At 46.6% G+C, this 25,455-nt stretch overlaps 1 protein-coding gene across 1 annotated transcript in view; it reads right to left on the bottom strand.

Annotated features, from left to right (window-relative positions):
• Positions 1-25,455, bottom strand: part of myo15ab (myosin XVAb) — a 216,512-nt gene that overhangs the window by 168,025 nt on the left and 23,032 nt on the right. The window contains exons 2-13 of the mRNA XM_071347544.1: positions 21,859-22,465; positions 19,251-21,809; positions 18,456-18,923; positions 18,229-18,389; positions 17,010-18,144; positions 16,387-16,592; positions 15,809-16,103; positions 14,902-14,984; positions 14,388-14,451; positions 13,666-13,775; positions 7,681-7,755; positions 2,920-3,010 (exon numbers count right to left, since the gene is read on the bottom strand). Of these exons, the coding sequence (XP_071203645.1) occupies positions 2,920-3,010; positions 7,681-7,755; positions 13,666-13,775; positions 14,388-14,451; positions 14,902-14,984; positions 15,809-16,103; positions 16,387-16,592; positions 17,010-18,144; positions 18,229-18,389; positions 18,456-18,923; positions 19,251-21,809; positions 21,859-22,465 (5,854 nt within the window). The remainder of the gene's footprint in view (positions 1-2,919; positions 3,011-7,680; positions 7,756-13,665; positions 13,776-14,387; positions 14,452-14,901; positions 14,985-15,808; positions 16,104-16,386; positions 16,593-17,009; positions 18,145-18,228; positions 18,390-18,455; positions 18,924-19,250; positions 21,810-21,858; positions 22,466-25,455) is intronic.

Raw genomic sequence — 25,455 nt, 5'->3', positions numbered from 1 at the left:
CATGGGGCGGAGGGAGAGAGAGAAAACACTTAGGGTAATAACAGGAAGGTATGGTCAGTATGTTTACATGGGGCGGAGGGAGAGAGAGACAACACTTAGGGTAATAACAGGAAGGTAAGGTCAGTATGTTTACATGGGGCGGAGGGAGAGAGAGACAACACTTAGGGTAATAACAGGAAGGTAAGGTCAGTATGTTTACATGGGGCGGAGGGAGAGAGAGACAACACTTAGGGTAATAACAGGAAGGTAAGGTCAGTATGTTTACATGGGGCGGAGGGAGAGAGAGACAACACTTAGGGTAATAACAGGAAGGTATGGTCAGTATGTTTACATGGGGCGGAGGAAAAGAGAGACAACACTTAGGGTAATAACAGGAAGGTAAGGTCAGTATGTTTACATGGGGCGGAGGGAGAGAGAGACAACACTTAGGGTAATAACAGGAAGGTAAGGTCAGTATGTTTACATGGGGCGGAGGGAGAGAGAGAAAACACTTAGGGTAATAACAGGAAGGTATGGTCAGTATGTTTACATGGGGCGGAGGGAGAGAGAGACAACACTTAGGGTAATAACAGGAAGGTAAGGTCAGTATGTTTACATGGGGCGGAGGGAGAGAGAGACAACACTTAGGGTAATAACAGGAAGGTAAGGTCAGTATGTTTACATGGGGCGGAGGGAGAGAGAGACAACACTTAGGGTAATAACAGGAAGGTAAGGTCAGTATGTTTACATGGGGCGGAGGGAGAGAGAGACAACACTTAGGGTAATGACAGGAAGGTATGGTCAGTATGTTTACATGGGGCGGAGGGAGAGAGAGACAACACTTAGGGTAATAACAGGAAGGTAAGGTCAGTATGTTTACATGGGGCAGAGGGAGAGAGAGACAACACTTAGGGTAATAACAGGAAGGTATGGTCAGTGAGGGAGAGAGAGACAACACTTAGGGTAATAACAGGAAGGTAAGGTCAGTGAGGGAGAGAGATACAAACACTTAGGGTAATAACAGGAAGGTAAGGGCAGTATGTTTACATGGGGCGGAGGGAGAGAGAGACAACACTTAGGGTAATAACAGGAAGGAAAGGTCAGTATGTTTACATGGGGCGGAGGGAGAGAGAGACAACACTTAGGGTAATAACAGGAAGGTAAGGTCAGTATGTTTACATGGGGCGGAGGGAGAGAGAGACAACACTTAGGGTAATGACAGGAAGGTATGGCCAGTATGTTTACATGGGGCGGAGGGAGAGAGAGACAACACTTAGGGTAATAACAGGAAGGTAAGGTCAGTATGTTTACATGGGGCGGAGGGAGAGAGAGACAACACTTAGGGTAATGACAGGAAGGTATGGTCAGTATGTTTACATGGGGCGGAGGGAGAGAGAGACAACACTTAGGGTAATAACAGGAAGGTAAGGTCAGTATGTTTACATGGGGCGGAGGGAGAGAGAGACAACACTTAGCGTAATGACAGGAAGGTATGGTCAGTATGTTTACATGGGGCGGAGGGAGAGAGAGACAACACTTAGGGTAATAACAGGAAGGTAAGGTCAGTATGTTTACATGGGGCAGAGGGAGAGAGAGACAACACTTAGGGTAATAACAGGAAGGTATGGTCAGTGAGGGAGAGAGAGACAACACTTAGGGTAATAACAGGAAGGTAAGGTCAGTGAGGGAGAGAGATACAAACACTTAGGGTAATAACAGGAAGGTAAGGTCAGTATGTTTACATGGGGCGGAGGGAGAGAGAGACAACACTTAGGGTAATAACAGGAAGGTAAGGTCAGTATGTTTACATGGGGCGGAGGGAGAGAGAGACAACACTTAGGGTAATAACAGGAAGGTAAGGTCAGTATGTTTACATGGGGCGGAGGGAGAGAGAGAAAACACTTAGGGTAATAACAGGAAGGTATGGTCAGTATGTTTACATGGGGCGGAGGGAGAGAGAGACAACACTTAGGGTAATAACAGGAAGGTAAGGTCAGTATGTTTACATGGGGCGGAGGGAGAGAGAGACAACACTTAGGGTAATAACAGGAAGGTAAGGTCAGTATGTTTACATGGGGCGGAGGGAGAGAGAGACAACACTTAGGGTAATAACAGGAAGGTAAGGTCAGTATGTTTACATGGGGCGGAGGGAGAGAGAGACAACACTTAGGGTAATAACAGGAAGGTATGGTCAGTATGTTTACATGGGGCGGAGGGAGAGAGAGACAACACTTAGGGTAATAACAGGAAGGTAAGGTCAGTATGTTTACATGGGGCGGAGGGAGAGAGAGACAACACTTAGGGTAATAACAGGAAGGTAAGGTCAGTATGTTTACATGGGGCGGAGGGAGAGAGAGAAAACACTTAGGGTAATAACAGGAAGGTATGGTCAGTATGTTTACATGGGGCGGAGGGAGAGAGAGACAACACTTAGGGTAATAACAGGAAGGTATGGTCAGTATGTTTACATGGGGCGGAGGGAGAGAGAGACAACACTTAGGGTAATAACAGGAAGGTATGGTCAGTATGTTTACATGGGGCGGAGGGAGAGAGAGACAACACTTAGGGTAATAACAGGAAGGTATGGTCAGTATGTTTACATGGGGCGGAGGGAGAGAGAGACAACACTTAGGGTAATAACAGGAAGGTATGGTCAGTATGTTTACATGGGGCGGAGGGAGAGAGAGACAACACTTAGGGTAATAACAGGAAGGTATGGTCAGTATGTTTACATGTACACCTGTTGTGCAATGTTGTGTTTACCTGTTGTGTTTACCTGTTGTGTAATGTTGTGTTTACCTGTTGTGTAATGTTGTGTTTACCTGTTGTGTAATGTTGTGTTTACCTGTTGTGTTGTGTAATGTTGTGTTTACCTGTGTGTAATGTTGTGTTTACCTGTGTGTAATGTTGTGTTTACCTGTTCTGTAATGTTGTGTTTACCTGTTGTGTAATGTTGCGTTTGTGATGTATAGCTGTCAGGTAACGCAGGACCATTTTAGTGGCTTCAGTCTTCCCTGATCCGCTCTCCCCACTGAAACACATTATCATCATTATCAGTCTTCCCTGACCCGCTCTCTCCACTGAAACACATTATCATCATTATCAGTCTTCCCTGATCCGCTCTCCCCACTGAAACACATTATCATCATTATCAGTCTTCCCTGACCCGCTCTCCCCACTGAAACACATTATCATCATTATCAGTCTTCCCTGACCCGCTCTCCCCACTGAAACACATTATCATCATTATCAGTCTTCCCTGATCCGCTCTCCCCACTGAAACACATTATCATCATTATCAGTCTTCCCTGACCCGCTCTCTCCACTGAAACACATTATCATCATTATCAGTCTTCCCTGATCCGCTCTCCCCACTGAAACACATTATCATCATTATCAGTCTTCCCTGACCCGCTCTCCCCACTGAAACACATTATCATCATTATCAGTCTTCCCTGATCCGCTCTCCCCACTGAAACACATTATCATCATTATCAGTCTTCCCTGATCCGCTCTCCCCACTGAAACACATTGTCATCATTATCAGTCTTCCCTGACCCGCTCTCTCCACTGAAACACATTATCATCATTATCAGTCTTCCCTGACCCGCTCTCCCCACTGAAACACATTATCATCATTATCAGTCTTCCCTGATCCGCTCTCCCCACTGAAACACATTATCATCATTATCCGTCTTCCCTGACCCGCTCTCCCCACTGAAACACATTATCATCATTATCAGTCTTCCCTGACCCGCTCTCCCCACTGAAACACATTATCATCATTATCAGTCTTCCCTGACCCGCTCTCCCCACTGAAACACATTGTCATCATTATCAGTCTTCCCTGACCCGCTCTCCCCACTGAAACACATTATCATCATTATCAGTCTTCCCTGATCCGCTCTCCCCACTGAAACACATTATCATCATTATCAGACTTCCCTGACCCGCTCTCCCCACTGAAACACATTATCATCATTATCAGTCTTCCCTGACCCGCTCTCCCCACTGAAACACATTAGCATCATTATCAGTCTTCCCTGACCCGCTCTCCCCACTGAAACACATTATCATCATTATCAGTCTTCCCTGACCCGCTCTCCCCACTGAAACACATTGTCATCATTATCAGTCTTCCCTGACCCGCTCTCCCCACTGAAACACATTGTCATCATTATCAGTCTTCCCTGACCCGCTCTCCCCACTGAAACACATTATCATCATTATCAGTCTTCCCTGACCCGCTCTCCCCACTGAAACACATTGTCATCATTATCAGTCTTCCCTGACCCGCTCTCCCCACTGAAACACATTATCATCATTATCAGTCTTCCCTGATCCGCTCTCTCCACTGAAACACATGATCATCATTATCAGTCTTCCCTGATCCGCTCTCCCCACTGAAACACATTTTCATCATTATCAGTCTTCCCTGATCCGCTCTCTCCACTGAAACACATTATCATCATTATCCGTCTTCCCTGACCCGCTCTCCCCACTGAAACACATTATTGACATTTAACCATTATCAATATTAAACCATTATCGAAATCAAACCAAAATTAAACCATTATCAACATTAAACCATATCAATTTAAAAATGATCAACATTAAATGAACATTAAACTATTATCAACATTAAACCATTATCAACATTAAACCATTATCAACATCAATCCATTAGCAACATGATCAGTCTTCCCATTGAAACACATTATTAATTTGATCAAGGTTATCAACACTATCAACCAATATCAAACATTACTAATCAATATTAACCCAAATTAATGCATTATCAATATTTTTCAAGGCAAACTGCATTACTGAAGCATTAACACCATTATCAGTATCATCCCTCCCATTAGCAGTACATTATTCTTGCACAGTGCCTTCAGAAAGTATGCAGACCCGTTGACTTGATTCCACATTTAGTTGTGTTACAGCCTGAGTTCAAAATGGATTAATTTGATGTTTTTTCTCACCCATCTACACACACTACCCCATGATGTCAAAGTGAATACATGTTTTTAGAAATTTTTACACATTTATTGAAATTTAAATAAAGAAATAGCACATTTACATAAGTATTCACATCTCTGAGTCAAAACTTTTTAGAAGCACCTTTGGCAGCGATTAAAGATGTGAGTCTTTCTAGGTGAGTCTCTAAGAGCTTTCCACACCTGGATTGTGCAACATTTGCACGTTATTCCTTAAAAAATTCTTCAAGCTCTGTCAAATTGGTTGTTGATCATTGCTAGACAACAATTTTCAGGTATTTCCATAGATTATCAGATAGATTTAAGTCAAAAATGTTACTCGAAACATTCACTGTCTTGGTAAGCAACTCCAGCGCAGATTTGGCCTTATGTTTTAGGTTATTGTCCTTCTGAAAGGTTTTAACCAAATTTAACACACCTGCTCCCCATTCACACCTGAGACCTTGTAACACTAACGAGTCACATGACACCAGGGAGGGAAAATGGCTAATTGGGCCCAATTTGGACATTTTCACTTAGGGGTGTACTCACTTTTGTTGCCAGCGGTTTAGACATTAATGGCTGTGTGTTGAGCTATTTTGAGGGGACAGCAAATTTACACTGTTATACAAGCTGTACACTCACTACTTTACATTGTAGCAAAGTGTCATTTCTTCAGTGTTGTCACATGAAAAGATATACTCAAATATTTACGAAAATGTGAGGGGTGTACTCACTTTTGTGATATACTGTATATATATATATATTACCTTTATTTAACAGTTAAGAACTAATTCTTATTTACAATGACGGCCTACCCCATCCTAACCTGGACGACACTGGGCCTATTGTGCGTCACCATATGGGACTCACAATCACAGCCGGATGTGATACAGCCTGGATTCAAACCAAGGACTGTAGTGACACCTCTTGCACTTGAGATGCAGTGATGCAGTGCCATAGACCTCTGCGCCATTCGGGAGACCATTCGGGAGGTGAAGTAGTCATTCAAAACCACTGTTATCAAACACTAATATTGCACATAGAGTGAGTCCAGGCAACTTATTATGGGACTTCTTCAGCATATTTGTACTCCTGAACTTATTTAGGCAAAACAATTATTGACACAAGACATTTAAGCTTTTCATTTTTGATTTGTAAATATTTTGAAAAAATATAATTCCTCTTTGACATTATTCCACTTTGACCTACACACCTACACACCAAACAATTAATTATAAATTGAGGCTGTAACAAGAACAAAACATGGAAAAAGCCAAGTGGAGTGAATAGCTACTGAAAGCATTGTATACAGTATACATTATCCCCACTACAACACATTATCTGTTATATATATTATAATAGCTACTGAAGGTACTGTATACAGTATACATTATCCCCACTACAACACATTATCTGTTATATATATTATAATAACTACTGAAGGTAATGTATACAGTATACATTATCCCCACTACAACACATTATCTGTTATATATATTATAATAGCTACTGAAGGTACTGTATACAGTATACATTATCCCCACTACAACACATTATCTGTTATATCTATTATAATAACTACTGAAGGTAATGTATACAGTATACATTATCCCCACTACAACACATTATTTGTTATATATATTATAATAACTACTGAAGGTAATGTATACAGTATACATTATCCCCACTACAACACATTATCTGTTATATATATTATAATAGCTACTGAAGGTACTGTATACAGTATACATTATCCCCACTACACCACATTATCTGTTATATATATTATAATAGCTACTGAAGGTACTGTATACAGTATACATTATCCCCACTACAACACATTATCTGTTATATATATTATAATAGCTACTGAAGGTACTGTATACAGTATACATTATCCCCACTACAACACATTATCTGTTATATATATTATAATAGCTACTGAAGGTACTGTATACAGTATACATTATCCCCACTACAACACATTATTTGTTATATATATTATAATAACTACTGAAGGTAATGTATACAGTATACATTATCCCCACTACAACACATTATCTGTTATATATATTATAATAGCTACTGAAGGTACTGTATACAGTATACATTATCCCCACTACACCACATTATCTGTTATATATATTATAATAGCTACTGAAGGTACTGTATACAGTATACATTATCCCCACTACAACACATTATCTGTTATATATATTATAATAGCTACTGAAGGTACTGTATACAGTATACATTATCCCCACTACAACACATTATCTGTTATATATATTATAATAACTACTGAAGGTAATGTATACAGTATACATTATCCCCACTACAACACATTATTTGTTATATATATTATAATAACTACTGAAGGTAATGTATACAGTATACATTATCCCCACTACAACACATTATCTGTTATATATATTATAATAGCTACTGAAGGTACTGTATACAGTATACATTATCCCCACTACACCACATTATCTGTTATATATATTATAATAGCTACTGAAGGTACTGTATACAGTATACATTATCCCCACTACAACACATTATCTGTTATATATATTATAATAGCTACTGAAGGTACTGTATACAGTATACATTATCCCCACTACAACACATTATCTGTGATATTCCAGTTAACCTATATATTCCATAATGTATCAACATTATCACAGCATTATCACAACAATAAGTTGACTTGTACCTGATAATGATGCACTGGTTGTGTTTAGAATCCATCATGGTGGTGTAGGAAACACTGGCGATGGAAAACAGATGCCTGATGGGAGAGGAGAACAAAGAGGTACACATCTATAAGACTGACCAGGTTCTGACCCATTAATAATGAGACTGACCATGTACTGACCCATTCATACTGAGACTGACCAGGCTCTGAACCATTCATACTGAGACTGACCAGGTTCTGAACCATTCATACTGAGACTGACCAGGTTCTGAACCATTCATACTGAGACTGACCAGGTTCTGAACCATTCATACTGAGACTTACCAGGTTCTGAACCATTCATACTGAGACTGACCAGGATCTGAACCATTCATACTGAGACTGACCAGGTACTGAACCATTCATACTGAGACTGACCAGGTTCTGAACCATTCATATTGAGACTGACCAGGTTCTGAACCATTCATACTGAGACTGACCAGGTACTGAACCATTCATATTGAGACTGACCAGGTTCTGAACCATTCATACTGAGACTGACCAGGTTCTGAACCATTCATATTGAGACTGACCAGGTTCTGAACCATTCATACTGAGACTGACCAGGTTCTGAACCATTCATACTGAGACTGACCAGGTTCTGAACCATTCATACTGAGACTGACCAGGTTCTGAACCATTCATACTGAGACTGACCAGGTTCTGAACCATTCATACTGAGACTGACCAGGTTCTGAACCATTCATACTGAGACTGACCAGGTTCTGAACCATTCATACTGAGACTGACCAGGTTCTGACCCATTCATACTGAGACTGACCAGGTTCTGACCCATTCATACTGAGACTGACCAGGTTCTGAACCATTCATACTGAGACTGACCAGGATCTGAACCATTCATACTGAGACTGACCAGGATCTGAACCATTCATACTGAGACTGACCAGGTTCTGACCCATTCATACTGAGACTGACCAGGTCCTGACCCATTCATACTGAGACTGACCAGGTTCTGAACCATTCATACTGAGACTGACCAGGTTCTGACCCATTCATACTGAGACTGACCAGGTTCTGAACCATTCATACTGAGACTGACCAGGATCTGAACCATTCATACTGAGACTGACCAGGATCTGAACCATTCATACTGAGACTGACCAGGTTCTGAACCATTCATACTGAGACTGACCAGGTACTGAACCATTCATACTGAGACTGACCAGGATCTGAACCATTCATACTGAGACTGACCAGGTTCTGAACCATTCATACTGAGACTGACCGGGTACTGAACCATTCATACTGAGACTGACCAGGATCTGAACCATTCATACTGAGACTGACCAGGTACTGAACCATTCATACTGAGACTGACCAGGATCTGAACCATTCATACTGAGACTGACCAGGTTCTGAACCATTCATACTGAGACTGACCAGGTACTGAACCATTCATACTGAGACTGATCAGGTTCTGAACCATTCATACTGAGACTGACCAGGTTCTGAACCATTCATACTGCTTACCAGGTTCTGACCCATTCATACTGAGACTGACCAGGTTCTGAACCATTCATACTGAGACTGACCAGGTTCTGAACCATTCATACTGAGGCTGACCAGGATCTGAACCATTCATACTGAGACTGACCAGGTTCTGAACCATTCATACTGAGACTGATCAGGTACTGAACCATTCATACTGAGACTGACCAGGTTCTGAACCATTCATACTGAGACTGACCAGGTTCTGAACCATTCATACTGAGACTGACCAGGTTCTGAACCATTCATACTGAGACTGACCAGGTTCTGAACCATTCATACTGAGACTGACCAGGTACTTCACCATTCATACTGAGACTGACCAGGATCTGAACCATTCATACTGAGACTGACCAGGTTCTGAACCATTCATACTGAGACTGACCAGGTTCTGAACCATTCATACTGAGACTGACCAGGTACTGACCCATTCATACTGAGACTGACCAGGTACTGAACCATTCATACTGAGACTGTCCAGGTACTGAACCATTCACACTGAGACTGACCAGGTTCTGAACCATTCATACTGAGACTGACCAGGTTCTGAACCATTCATACTGAGACTGACCAGGTTCTGAACCATTCATACTGAGACTGACCAGGTACTGAACCATTCATACTGAGACTGACCAGGTTCTGAACCATTCATACTGAGACTGAACAGGTACTGAACCGTTCATACTGAGACTGAACAGGATCTGAACCATTCATACTGAGACTGACCAGGTTCTGACCCATTCATACTGAGACTGACCAGGTTCTGAACCATTCATACTGAGACTGACCAGGTTCTGAACCATTCATACTGAGACTGACCAGGTTCTGAACCATTCATACTGAGACTGACCAGGTTCTGAACCATTCATACTGAGACTGACCAGGTTCTGAAACATTCATACTGAGACTGACCAGGCTCTGAACCATTCATACTGAGGCTGACCAGGTTCTGAAACATTCACACTGATACTGACCAGGTATTGTCCCATTCATACTGAGACTGACCAGGTACTGACCCATTCATACTGAGACTGACCAGGTACTGAACCATTCATACTGAGACTGACCAGGTCCTGAACCATTCATACTGAGACTGACCAGGTATTGTCCCATTCATACTGAGACTGACCAGGTACTGACCCATTCATACTGAGACTGACCAGGTACTGAACCATTCATACTGAGACTGACCAGGTACTGAACCATTCATACTGAGACTGACCAGGATCTGAACCATTCATACTGAGACTGACCAGGATCTGAACCATTCATACTGAGACTGACCAGGTTCTGAACCATTCATACTGAGACTGACCAGGTTCTGAACCATTCATAATGAGACTGACCAGGTTCTGACCCATTCATACTGAGACTGACCAGGTACTGAACCATTCATACTGAGACTGACCAGGTTCTGACCCATTCATACTGAGACTGACCAGGTTCTGAACCATTCATACTGAGACTGACCAGGTTCTGAACCATTCATACTGATACTGACCAGGTACTGACCCATTCATACTGAGACTGACCAGGTACTGAACCATTCATACTGAGACTGACCAGGTTCTGAACCATTCATACTGATACTGACCAGGTACTGAACCATTCATACTGAGACTGACCAGGTACTGAACCTTTCACACTGAGACTGACCAGGTTCTGACCCATTCATACTGAGACTGACCAGGTTCTGAACCATTCATACTGAGACTGACCAGGTTCTGAACCATTCATACTGATACTGACCAGGTACTGACCCATTCATACTGAGACTGACCAGGTACTGAACCTTTCATACTGAGACTGACCAGGTTCTGAACCATTCATACTGAGACTGACCAGGTATTGACCCATTCATACTGAGACTGTCGTCTGGTTGTTGAGGTAAGGAGTCAGTAGGAGAGTCAGGATGTCTGGTTGTTGAGGTAAGGAGTCAGTAGGAGAGTCAGGATGTCTGGTTGTTGAGGTAAGAAGTCAGTAGGAGAGTCAGGATGTCTGGTTGTTGAGGTAAGGAGTCAGTAGGAGAGTCAGGATGTCTGGTTGTTGAGGTAAGGAGTCAGTAGGAGAGTCAGGATGTCTGGTTGTTGAGGTAAGGAGTCAGTAGGAGAGTCAGGATGTCTGGGTGTTGAGGCAAGGAGTCAGTAGGAGAGGAGAGTCAGGATGTCTGGTTGTTGAGGTAAGGAGACAGTAGGAGAGTCAGGATGTCTGGTTGTTGAGGTAAGGAGTCAGTAGGAGAGTCAGGATGTCTGGTTGTTGAGGTAAGGAGTCAGTAGGAGAGTCAGGATGTCTGGTTGTTGAGGTAAGGAGTCAGTAGGAGAGTCAGGATGTCTGGTTGTTGAGGTAAGGAGTCAGTATGAGAGTCAGGATGTCTGGTTGTTGAGGTAAGGAGTCAGTAGGAGAGTCAGGATGTCTGGTTGTTGAGGTAAGGAGTCAGTAGGAGAGTCAGGATGTCTGGTTGTTGAGGTAAGGAGTCAGTAGGAGAGTCAGGATGTCTGGTTGTTGAGGTAAGGAGTCAGTAGGAGAGTCAGGATGTCTGGTTGTTGAGGTAAGGAGTCAGTAGGAGAGTCAGGATGTCTGGTTGTTGAGGTCAGGAGTCAGTAGGAGAGTCAGGATGTCTGGTTGTTGAGGTAAGGAGTCAGTAGGAGAGTCAGGATGTCTGGTTGTTGAGGTAAGGAGTCAGTAGGAGAGTCAGGATGTCTGGTTGTTGAGGTAAGGAGTCAGTAGGAGAGTCAGGATGTCTGGTTGTTGAGGTCAGGAGTCAGTAGGAGAGTCAGGATGTCTGGTTGTTGAGGTAAGGAGTCAGTAGGAGAGTCAGGATGTCTGGTTGTTGAGGTAAGGAGTCAGTAGGAGAGTCAGGATGTCTGGTTGTTGAGGTAAGGAGTCAGTAGGAGAGTCAGGATGTCTGGTTGTTGAGGTAAGGAGTCAGTAGGAGAGTCAGGATGTCTGGTTGTTGAGGTAAGGAGTCAGTAGGAGAGTCAGGATGTCTGGTTGTTGAGGTAAGGAGTCAGTAGGAGAGTCAGGATGTCTGGTTGTTGAGGTAAGGAGTCAGTAGGAGAGTCAGGATGTCTGGTTGTTGAGGTCAGGAGTCAGTAGGAGAGTCAGGATGTCTGGTTGTTGAGGTAAGGAGTCAGTAGGAGAGTCAGGATGTCTGGTTGTTGAGGTCAGGAGTCAGTAGGAGAGTCAGGATGTCTGGTTGTTGAGGTAAGGAGTCAGTAGGAGAGTCAGGATGTCTGGTTGTTGAGGTAAGGAGTCAGTAGGAGAGTCAGGATGTCTGGTTGTTGAGGTAAGGAGTCAGTAGGAGAGTCAGGATGTCTGGTTGTTGAGGTCAGGAGTCAGTAGGAGAGTCAGGATGTCTGGTTGTTGAGGTAAGGAGTCAGTAGGAGAGTCAGGATGTCTGGTTGTTGAGGTAAGGAGTCAGTAGGAGAGTCAGGATGTCTGGTTGTTGAGGTAAGGAGTCAGTAGGAGAGTCAGGATGTCTGGTTGTTGAGGTAAGGAGTCAGTAGGAGAGTCAGGATGTCTGGTTGTTGAGGTAAGGAGTCAGTAGGAGAGTCAGGATGTCTGGTTGTTGAGGTAAGGAATCAGTAGGAGAGTCAGGATGTCTGGTTGTTGAGGTAAGGAGTCAGTAGGAGACGTTTTTTGGTTAAACTTTTTAACCTTTATTTAACTAGGCAAGTTAGAACAAATTCTTATTTTCAATGATTTCCTAGGAACAGAAAGAAGTGGGTTAACTGCCTTGTTCAGGGGCAGAACGACAGATTTTTACCTTGTCATCTCGGGGATAAGATCTTGCAAGGCTACCTGCCGCCCCAGGTAGAGTCAGGGAGTTGGTGACTCAGTAGAGCAGAGAGTTATCCTATCCACTCACACAGGCACTCCCCTCTCCTGTTACTTATGTCATGGTGTGTGTGTGTGTGTGTGTGTGTGTATTTGTGTGTATTTGTGTGTATGGATGTGAAGTGTCTGTGTGTGTGTGTGTGTGTATGTGTGTGTGTGCTTGTGAAGTGTGTGTGTGTGTGTCTGTCTGTCTGTGTGTAGTTGTGAAGTGTGTGCTTGTGAAGTGTGTGTGTGTGTGTCTGTCTGTCTGTGTGTAGTTGTGAAGTGTGTGTGTGTGGTTGTGAAGTGTGTGTGCATGGTTGTGAAGTGTGTAGTTGTGAAGTGTGTGTGTGTTCTCTGGATAATAGATGTAATATTTCAGGGCAATCAATAAGAATACTGTCCCTGGCAACCAGCCAGCCACCTAGCAACACAAACCACACACAAACACACACACAAACCACACACACACACACACACACACACACACACACACACACACACACACACACACACACACACACACACACACACACACACACACACACACACACACACACACACACACACACACACACACACACACACACACACACACACACACACACACACCACACACAGAGAGTCAGTGTGTCTTACGGAGGGTTGTCTGCTATTCCGTGTCCTTCATACTGCAACACCACGTCAGTCCCGTACATGTTGAACATCCTATAGGGGTTCACTGAGACCAGGATACTACCTATATATGTCTAGAGACAGAGAGTGGAGGATTGGGGGAGAGGGAGGGGAGAGAGAGGGAGAGAGAGGGAGAGAGAGAGAGAAATAGGAAGAGAGAGAGAGAGATGGGGAGAGAGAGAGAGGAGGGAGGGGAGGGAGGGGAGGGGTAGAGAGAGAGAGAGAGAGACAGAGAGATAGAGAGAGAGAGAGAGAGAGACAGAGACAGAGAGAGAGACAGAGAGAGAAAGAGAGAGAGAGAGACATAGAGAGAGAGAGAAAGAGAGAGAGAGCGACAGAGAGAGAGAGAGACAGATAGAGAGAGACAGACAGAGACAGAGAGAGAGAGACAGACAGAGACAGAGAGAAGAGGAGACAGAGAGAGAGAGAGAGAGAGAGAAGGGGGGAGAGAGAGAGAGAAGGGGGGAGAGAGAGAGAGAAGGGGGAGAGAGAGAGAAGGGGGGAGAGAGATCAGCAAGCAACTTTCTTCCTGAATAGTGTGTAACAGACCGTGACTATACTGACTGTATCATGTTCCACCAACGATGTTCAGTGGTGTTTGACTAATGATGTTCAACTTTAAGCTCATAAATGTTTATCATGACAGTACGCGAGTATATGAGTGAGTACAATGTACGAGTTCTTACATATATGAGTTCCTGGTCGTAACGCTTCTTCAGGTTCATCAGCACTGTGGTCTCATTCAGCTCCCTGCAAACACACAGGAAGTAGTCACAGACACACAGGAAGTAGTCACAGACACACAGGAAGTAGTTATAGACACACAGGAAGTAGTTAGTTGCATGCTGGAAGTAGTCACAGACACACAGGACGTAGTTATAGACACACAGGAAGTAGTTAGTTGCATGCTGGAAGTAGTCACAGACACACAGGACGTAGTTATAGACACACAGGAAGTAGTTAGTTGCATGCTGGAAGTAGTCACAGACACACAGGAAGTAGTTACAGACACACCGGAAGTGGTTTCTGATGCACAGGAAGTCGTAACTGGCACACAGGAAGTAGTCACTGACACATAGGAAGTAAATATTGACACACTGGAAGTAGTAACTGACACATAGGAAGTAAATATTGACACACTGGAAGAAGTTACTGACACACAGGAAGTAGATACTGACACACAGGAAGTAGTGTTCTTACTCCATCTGTGTCATGTCTTCCATGCCGTACGCCCAAGGCTTCACCCTGTGACCCACCGTAGGGATACACCTGATGGAGTAGATCTGTACACACACACACACACACACACACACACACACACACACACATTCTTATTAACTAACAATGCTTATAATGCCATGTATTAAAATGCAGTCTTCCTTTATGAAAAATGAATAAATCATAATCCCATAATATCTTTTGAGATCCACAGAAAAACATGGAACCTGGATTTACTAACACTATAATATAGTTCCTAATATGTTTCTATACTTCCTGGTTTGATCCTGTTTTGTCTGAGGACTTCCTGCCTGCCTGCCTGCCTGCCTGCCTGCCTGCCTGCCTGTCTGTCTGTCTGTCTGTCTGTCTATCTGTCTGTCTGTCTGTCTGTCTGTCTGTCTGTCTGTCTGTCTGTCTGTCTGTCTGTCTGTCTGTCTGTCTGTCTGTCTGTCTGATGACCTCTGACAGACAGGTAACTGAGGCTAAGGAAAAGCTGGATAAAGACTGGTCAGGTAAGACTATACTTCACTATCCTTCTCTTCAGCAAAATACACTTGTGACTTTAAAGGAGTAGGTGACTATTTCACAACTTGAAAGTAGTCTATGGTCCAGGAGAAACTGGTTCACTTTTCTTAAAACAGCCAACTACAAACTTCAGCTAACATTAGTCACCACAAGCTAACATGGATTCCAGTTTCTCCTGGTCCAGAGACTACTTTCAGTGTGAGGAACCATCTTAAGTTGTAATATGGGGGACTTCTCTTCATCATCATCATGATAGCTGAATGATCAATAGCTTGATCATCTTAACATGTTAACCCCTCCTCCCCCTCAACGGCTTAGACTTTTAGGAATTAAGGTAAGAAATGTTGAGTAGAGGTTGTCCTACCTTCTCGTACCAGCTGTTGGGTTCCCCCTCTCTATCAGGGTTCCAGTCCGGTTCCCCCGTTCCCTCCGGTTTTCCCGGTGCTGCGGGGGTGATGCCCTCCGAGTCCATGACCTCGCGGTACATGGACCACTTGGTGAGGTTCTGCACGGTTCCGTGCGGTAGAACCCTCTCGGAGGCCCAGACATCATCCCCCTCCTGGCCGGAGCGTGCGTTGCCTGCCCAGTGGCCGGATCGCGGCCCGTACGGCGGAACCACGGCGTAGCGGTTATCCTGCCCCTGAAGCCCCGGGGGAAGTCTGGAAGACAAAGAAGAAGAAGAACAACTGTATTTACTTAAAGGTAACAGTGATACTTAAATGACAGCTACGGCTGGGTGCTCTACAATCTCAGAAACAGAACCCAGAACCATAAAGAGTTCTTCTGCTATCTCAGTTGGAGACGCCGTTTCGGGTTCCAGATAAAAGCTTTTCGCTCAACGAAGAACCCTCAAATTACGCTTTGTTAAAAAGGTTCTACCTGGAACCTTATAGGGTTCGACCTGGAAGCATAAAGAGTTTTACCTGCAGCCTGGTAACCTACCTGTACGATGCATAGCGGAGGTGCTGTGTGTTCTGCAGGGCCTCGTCCAGGTACGGGTTCCCAAACTTCCGCATCAGCACATTGCGTTCCGGCAGCCGGTACCGGTTTGGGCTCAGGAGGTCCCGGTTCTCCTGCAACGCCTCAGAGAGCCTGGGGTTGGTGGGCCGGGCGGACAGCGCCCCGCTGTCACCTAGACGATAGTCCACCTGCAGGAGAAAACAAAACAGTCGCTGACACACTGGAAAAAGGTACAGGCACTGTCACAAAGGGAACAAACTGACACACAGGAAACAGGAAACAGTCACTGACACACAGGAACAAGAAACAGTCGCTAACACACAGGAAACAGGACAGTCATTGGCAGAAAGGAAACAGTCACTGGCAGACAGAAAACAGCCACTGACTTACAGGAAACAACCATTGACGCACAGGAAACAGTAACTGACAAACAGGAAACAGTCACTGACACACAGGAAACAGTCACTGACACACAGGAAACAGTCATTGACACAGAGGAAACCGTCACTGAAACATGAAACAGTTATTGAGGAAGTCATCACTGGCATCAAGTAAACGATGACAGACAGGAAACGATCACTGACACACAGGAAACAGTAACTGACCTTCCTCATGTTCTGGTTCATCAGGGCGACGCCGAGGCGGGGCTTTTGCCCAGGGATCACCAGGGTTCCGTCCCCAAGTCGGTACCGTTTCTGGTTACTCAGGTCCTGGTTCCGCGACAGGGCTCCCGACAGGTCTGGTCCGCGAGGCTTACGAGGATCGATGATGACGCTTCCATCAGGCAGTTCGTAAGATACTGACTTCAGATACGGGTTCTGTAGAGCTGCCAGCAGGTTCGGGGACCGGGGTTTCCGTGGGTCGATGATGATAGAACCGTCCGGTAGCGTGTAGGAGGCTGACTTCAGGTGTGGGTTCATCAATGCGGAAGACAGGTTCGGAGAGATCGGAGCGTTGGGATCGGTGATCACAGTTCCTTCTAGGGCGTAGCTGGCATTCCGCATCGCCGGGTTCAGGAGCGCCGAGGACAGGTTGGGCGAGGTGGGTTTCCGCGGGTCGATGATTATAGAACCGTCTGGGAGCTCGTAGGAGATCGTCTTCAGGTACGGGTTGGATAACGCCGCCAGGAGGTTCGGAGATCTGGGTTTCCTGGGGTCTATGATAATCGAACCGTCAGGGAGCGTATACGAGGCTGATTTCAGGTGAGGGTTGTTTAATGCGGAAGACAGGTTAGGAGAGATGGGAGCGTTGGGGTTTCTAATGGTTCCGTCCGGCAGAGTGTAGGAAGTGTTCATCAGCGCTGGGTTCTGGAGCGCGCGGCCGAGGGACGGTGAGACCGGTTTCCTGGGGTCTATGATAATGGTGCCGTCTGGTAGAGTGTAGGAAGTGTTCATCAGCGCTGGGTTCTGGAGCGCGCGGCCAAGGGACGGTGAGACCGGTTTCCTGGGGTCTATGATAATGGTGCCGTCTGGTAGAGTGTAGGAAGTGTTCATCAGCGCTGGGTTCTGGAGCGCGCGGCCAAGGGACGGTGACACCGGTTTCCTGGGGTCTATGATAATGGTGCCGTCCGGTAGAGTGTAGGAAGTGTTCATCAGCGCTGGGTTCTGGAGCGCGCGGCCAAGGGACGGTGACACCGGTTTCCTGGGGTCTATGATAATGGTGCCGTCCGGCAGAGTGTAGGAAGTGTTCATCAGCGCTGGGTTCTGGAGCGCGCGGCCAAGGGACGGTGAGACCGGTTTCCTGGGGTCTATGATAATGGTGCCGTCCGGTAGAGTGTAGGAAGTGTTCATCAGCGCTGGGTTCTGGAGCGCGCGGCCGAGGGACGGTGAGACCGGTTTCCTGGGGTCTATGATAATGGTTCCGTCCGGTAGAGTATACGACACGGATTTGAGGTAAGGGTTCGATAATGCCGCCGAGAGGTTCGGATTCTTCTGCTGCTGGGGTCCGATAGCGATGGTACCGTCCGGTAAGGTGTACGATGCCGTCTTGAGCGCCGGGTTCATGAGAGCCGCCGCTAGGTTCGGTGGATCTGTGACGTTCGTCCCGTGGACTCTGTGGTTCTGGAGGGCGTTGCCAAACCGGGGATCAGGTTGTAGCGGTCCGTAGGGGGAAAGGAGCGGATGGAGGCCATCCCGAGATTGAACCATCTGTCGCATCTGGGGGTTCTGCAAGGCTCCGTAGTAGTCAGGGACGACGGGTCCGAAGGGGTTGCCCCCTCGGCGCTGGAGCATCGGGGTTCCAAAGGAGGCGTTCCTCATGTTGGGGTTCTGCAGGGCATTGTGGAGTAGAGGGGAGGGGCCAGGCTCGGCGTGGTAGTCGTACTGGGTCACCACCGGACCGTACGGGTTCCCACGACGCTGTAATGTCGGGCTTCCAAACGAGGCTCCGCGTAGCGCCTGGTTCTGAATAGCGTTGCCTAGCATCGGGGAGGAAGGGGGAAGAGGTTCGTCGTACCTGTCCATAGATCCATAGGAGGACATTGGTCGTTGTAACGGTGACGCGTATGAGGCGTTACGTAGCTGTTGGTTCTGGAGCGCCCCCTGGAGCATGGGGGAGGAAGGCATCATAGGGTCTTCATAACCCCCCATATCCTGAGCATAGGGCGACATAGGCTGTTGTAGTGGGGAGGTGAAAGAGGCGTTACGTAGCTGTTGGTTCTGGAGCGCCCCCTGGAGCATTGGGGAGGAAGGCTGGGTGTACTGCGGTACCTGTTGAGCATACGGTGAAATGGGCCGCAGGTGAGGAGAGGTGAACGACGCATTACGGAGGGTCTGGTTCTGGAGCGCCCCCTGGAGCATTGGGGAGGAGGGAACGAACTGCTCTGAATGGCCATAGGAGTCCTGGGCGTAAGGGTCAGAGTAGGGGTCTGGGGATGGGGCGCGGGGTAGTAGGGGGGAAGCACGTATTGAGGGGTGAGGAGAGGAGGGGCGGTGGGAGAGGTGAGGGGAGGGGGGAGGGTAGCGTTTGAGAGAGGGTTGGGGAGAGGGAGGGGGCATGCCCGGCCCGCGAATAGACTGTCTCTTCATCAGGGGTCGACCGCGGCCTACGGGTCTCCCAGGGAGGTACCTTCCCGACTCCCTGTGGCCAAGGGGAGGGTGATGGCCTATCTGTGGGGAGGGGTGGTGAGTGAGGCCGGGAGAGAGGCGGGGTGAGAGGGTCAGGGCGGAGTGGTTGGAGCGGACTGAGGTTCTAAAGGGAGGGACGTTCTGGGTCGGGGCCATCGGCCGTCCTCGTCTTCCCACGGGAGAAGGTCTGACGGTTCCCATGGGAACGGGGCCGCGACCTCCGAACCGTGGGCGCACCAGAGGGGTTTCCCCCTGTCGCAGGAGACGCGTGGAGTGGCGGGAGAGGGTGGGGGAGGTGGGGCGGGGTGCGGGAGAGAAACTACGGCGGGAGGGAGAGGGGGATGTTCGCATTGAGAGGGGGGAGGAGGGTGGGTGGTAGATGGAGTCCCTTGGTCTCGTCCTGACCTGGGGGGAGGCAGGGGGGGAGGCACGACGGGGGGAGGAGGGGGAGGGAGTGCCGCGGAGGACCTTTCTCGCTCCAAAAGGACTTCCTCCCCCCAAACGGGAGGGAGAGGGTGAGGAGGGGGGAGGCATAACTCTGCGTATGGAGCCGCGGGGGGAGGAGGGGGGAGAGCGTCGGATCATGGAGGCACGGGGGGAGATGGGGGGAGACGGGGGGCGGCGGGGAGAGAGGGACAGGGACGGGGGGCGCTGGGGCTGGAGTCGTCGATGCGGGGAGAGGGGATGAGGGGATGAGGGGGGAGACATCCTCCTGTAGAGAACAGAGGGGGGTCTCTGGCCGGGGGGAGGTAAGCCTCTCATGGAGTGCTGGGGGGAGGGGGAGAGGCTGCGGGTTGGCAGGGGTGAACCTCCGGGGGAGGGATGCTGTGACATCATCTGCTGCTGGGGTGACATCATCATCGAGCGGCATGAGGGGGTGGGGGAAGGGTGGGCTCGCCGGGGGTGGGGGGACGTACGGGGGGAGCGGGGCATCACAGGGGTTCCGGGGTACCCCATTGGTCCGCCCATCATGGCCCCGCCCATCCCATTCGGGGCGTTATGCTGCTTTATCAACATGGCCGTCGGGGTAGGGGACATCCGCTCTGACATCATCTGTTGTTGTGGTGACGTCATCATATCGTGTGGCGACCTCATCTGTTGTTGCTGTGACATCATATGTAATTGCTGTTGCATCATAATGTCGTCCATCGTTTGTTGTTGTGCTGACATCATTTGTTGTTGTGGTGACATCACCATATGGTGTGGTGACATCATGCCGTGTTGCTGTGACATACGCAGTTGCTGTTGCATCAAAATGTCGTCCATCTGTTGCTGCGGTGACATCATCGGCCGCTGTTGTGACATCATCATATCGTGTGGTGACATCATCTGTTGTTGCTGTTGCATCATCATGTCGTCCATCTGTTGCTGTGGTGACATCATCGGCTGCTGTTGTGACATCAGCATACCGTGCGGTGACATCGTCTGTTCTTGAGGTGTGGTCAGCTGCGACATCAGCAGCTGTTGTTGCTCCATCATCTGTTGCTGCTGCGACATCATCTTCTGCTGCCGGGCCAACAGCTGTTGCTGTGGTGACATCATCGACATGTCCTGCTCCTCATACTGTATCTCCGATAGGATGTCGTCACGGTGACCGGGTAGCGGAGGAGGGGGGAAAGGTGCCGGGGGGACGTCCAGACGCTCCTTCCCAAACAGACGTACTTGAGGCCTTGGCACCCTGAAGGCCATCTCAGTCCCCTGCTGGGGGATTTCTCCCCCCATTGGGTCATACCCATAAGGCATCTGTGTTCCTGGCTGCTGGGAGTTGTAGGCATTGTAGGAGAAGTCTGGGAAAGGTAGTCCCTCCTCGCTGTAGTGCAGCTGGTAGTCCTGGTAAAGACCACCGCCCCCTCTACCTCTCATCATCATCTCCTCATACACACCCATCCCGTCGTCATAGAATCCCCTCTGGCCCTGCATCCCGTTGTCGTAGTGACCTTGCTGGGGGTCCATCATCATCTGCTCGTCATAGAGATTGCCGTACTCATCGTACTCCTGCCCTGCTCCCATTGGGTCATAGTACTCCATCGCCCCGCCCTCGTCGCCGTACATCCCTATTGGCTGCTGCCCGTAGTAACCCCCCATGGCGACCTGGTCGTCATAGTAACTATGTTGTTGTTGTTGTTGCTGTTGGTAGGGGTCGTAGTATTCACAGCCCTCGTCGTCATAGAGACCCTGCTGGTCATCGTAGTAACCGCCCTCGTCGTCGTAGAGCCCCGGCTCGTCCTCGTAATAATCCGGGTCCTGCGACGGAACGACGTAGAACTCACCTGTGTCGTCATAGTAATACCCCTGACCGCCCTGCCCACCGGCAACCTGCTGCTGCCCGTAGGGGTCCTCCTGATCATCGTAACCGGTATGACCGTAACCGTGAACCGTGATCCTTTACAGACCGCCTCTGAAATCCCCCTGCTCCTGCCACCCCCCGGGGGTCATACCCTCCCATGTCCTGCTGGTCGTACTCCTCTGTGTACTCGTACACATCATCACCATCGTCGTCATGCTGATAGCCACCGTTCTGATAGCCGTGGTTACAATCCTGCTGTGCCTGCTGACCCCTCATGCTGACCTGTCGGCTGTGACCCCCTCCTCCCTGACGGCCAAACCCCGATCTCTGCCCACCCCCTGCCCAGCCCGAACCCCCCGCGGCACTCTGACGATGCTTGGTAGAGATAAACCTCTTGGTCAGCCAGTTGGTGGCCCCGGCAACCTGCCCGAGCAAATGACTCTGGGCCTTGAAGTCCGGCGATCCCGTTTTCTTCCTGAACAGACCGTTAAAGAACCCGACTTTCTTCTCTTGTCCTTCTGTTCCTCTCCCCAGTCTGATCAACATGTAGGACGGCTTTTTCCCGCCGGCCTTCTCCTCCTTCTCCTTCGCCTCCTTCTCTTTCAACTTCTTGTTCTTCTTGGAGTGGTTGAAACGTATCATGAACTTAGACGTGTTTTTCAATATCGACTCCCGGCGAGTCTTCTTCTTCACCTTGTTCTCGCGGTTCCTGTGGATGGAGGGAGGAAGTGAGGGAGGGTTCGATGGAGGGAGGGTGGGAGGGGGGGGAGGAAGCAGGGGAGGGTTCGATGGAGGGAGGGAGCGAGCGAGGGAGGGAGGGAGCGAGAGATGGTGGGAGGGTGGGATGGATGGAGAGAGTAAGTGAGGGAGGGTGGGATGGATGGAGGGATGGATGGAGGGAGGGAGTGAGGGAGGGAGGGAGGGAGGGAGGGAGGGAGGGAGGGAGGGAGGGAGGGAGGGAGGTTGGGAGGGAGGGAGGTTGGGTGGGTGGGATGTAGGAAGTAAAGTATAGTTATGGAACTATAAAAAGACTATTACCTGTGATCTCTGGACTGTTGTGTAACGACCTCAAAGGCATTACAATATTTGGACTATTGTGGAACGATCTCAAAGGCATTACAATCTCTGGACTATTGTGTAACGATCTCAAAGGCATTACAATCTCTGGACTATTGTGTAACGATCTCAAAGGCATTACAATCTCTGGACTGTTGTGTAACGATCTCAAAGGCATTACAATCTCTGGACTATTGTGTAACGACCTCAAAGGCATTACAATCTCTGGACTATTGTGTAACGACCTCAAAGGCATTACAATCTCTGGACTGTTGTGTAACTATCTCAAAGGCATTACAATCTCTGGACTATTGTGTAACGACCTCAAAGGCATTACAATCTCTGGACTGTTGTGTAACTATCTCAAAGGCATTACAATCTCTATTACAATGCTATTACAGGACTATTACAGGACTATTACAGGACTATTACAGGACTATTACAATGCTATTACTGGACTATTACAGGACTATTACAGGACTATTACAGGACTATTACAGGACTATTACAGGACTATTACAGGAATATTACAATGCTATTACTGGACTATTACAGGAATATTACAATGCTATTACTGGACTATTACAGGACTATTACAGGACTATTACAGGACTATTACAGGACTATTACAGGACTATTATAAAAAGACTAATACCTGTGATCTCTGGACTGTTGTGTAACGACCTCAAAGGCATTACAATATCTGGACTATTGTGTAACGATCTCAAAGGCATTACAATATCTGGGCTATTGTGTAACGATCTCAAAGGCATTACAATCTCTGGACTGTTGTGTAACTATCTCAAAGGCATTACAATCTCTATTACAATGCTATTACAGGACTATTACAGGACTATTACAGGACTATTACAGGAATATTACAGGACTATTACAGGACTATTACAGGACTATTACAGGAATATTACAGGACTATTACAGGACTATTACAGGACTATTACAGGACTATTACAGGAATATTACAGGACTATTACAATGATATTACAGGACTATTACAGGAATATTACAGGACTAATACAATGATATTACAGGACTATTACAGGACTATTACAGGACTATTACAGGAATATTACAATGATATTACAGGAATATTACAGGACTATTACAGGACTAATACAATGATATTACAGGACTATTACAGGACTATTACTGGACTATTACAGGACTATTACAGGACTATTACAATGCTATTACAGGACTATTACAGGACTATTACAGGACTATTACAGGACTATTACAGGACTATTACAGGACTATTACAGGGCTATTACAGGACTATTACAGGACTATTACAGGAATATTACAGGACTATTACAGGACTAATACAATGATATTACAGGACTATTACAGGACTATTACAGGAATATTACAATGCTATTACAGGACTATTACAGGACTATTACAATGCTATTACAGGACTATTACAGGAATATTACAGGACTATTACAGGACTAATACAATGATATTACAGGAATATTACAGGACTATTACAATGCTATTACAGGACTATTACAGGACTATTACAGGAATATTACAGGACTATTACAGGACTAATACAATGATATTACAGGATTATTACAGGACTATTACAGGACTATTACAGGACTATTACAGGACTATTACAGGACTATTACAGGACTAATACAATGATATTACAGGAATATTACAGGACTATTACAATGCTATTACAGGACTATTACAGGACTATTACAGGAATATTACAGGACTATTACAGGACTAATACAATGATATTACAGGACTATTACAGGACTATTACAGGAATATTACAGGACTATTACAGGACTATTACAGGACTATTACAGGAATATTACAGGACTATTACAGGAATATTACAGGACTATTACAGGACTATTACAGGAATATTACAGGACTATTACAGGACTAATACAATGATATTACAGGACTATTACAGGACTATTACAGGAATATTACAGGACTATTACAGGACTAATACAATGATATTACAGGACTATTACAGGACTATTACAGGAATATTACAATGCTATTACAGGACTATTACTGGACTATTACAGGACTATTACAATGCTATTACTGGACTATTACAGGAATATTACAGGACTATTACAGGACTATTACAATGATATTACAGGTCTATTACAGGACTATTACAGGAATATTACAATGCTATTACAGGAATATTACAGGACTATTACAGGACTATTACAGGACTATTACAGGGGCTATTACAGGACTATTACAGGACTATTACAGGACTATTACAGGGGCTATTACAGGACTATTACAGGACTATTACAGGACTATTACAGGGGCTATTACAGGACTATTACAGGACTATTACAGGACAAAGCAGGACAATAACTGTTACAGGACTATTACAGGACTATTACAGGATATTCTATTACAGGACTATTACAGGACTATTACAGGACAGGACTATTACAGGACTATTACAGGAATATTACAGGACTATTACAGGACTATTACAGGACTATTACAGGACTATTACAGGGCTATTACAGGACTATTACAGGACTATTACAGGAATATTACAGGACTAATACAATGATATTACAGGACTATTACAGGACTATTACAGGACTATTACAGGAATATTACAATGAT

The sequence above is a fragment of the Salvelinus alpinus genome, chromosome 2 (genome assembly GCF_045679555.1).
Source record: "Salvelinus alpinus chromosome 2, SLU_Salpinus.1, whole genome shotgun sequence".
NCBI lineage: Eukaryota > Metazoa > Chordata > Actinopteri > Salmoniformes > Salmonidae > Salvelinus > Salvelinus alpinus.
Note: the sequence above shows the minus strand (reverse complement) of the source record. Positions and strands in the feature narration are given on the sequence as shown.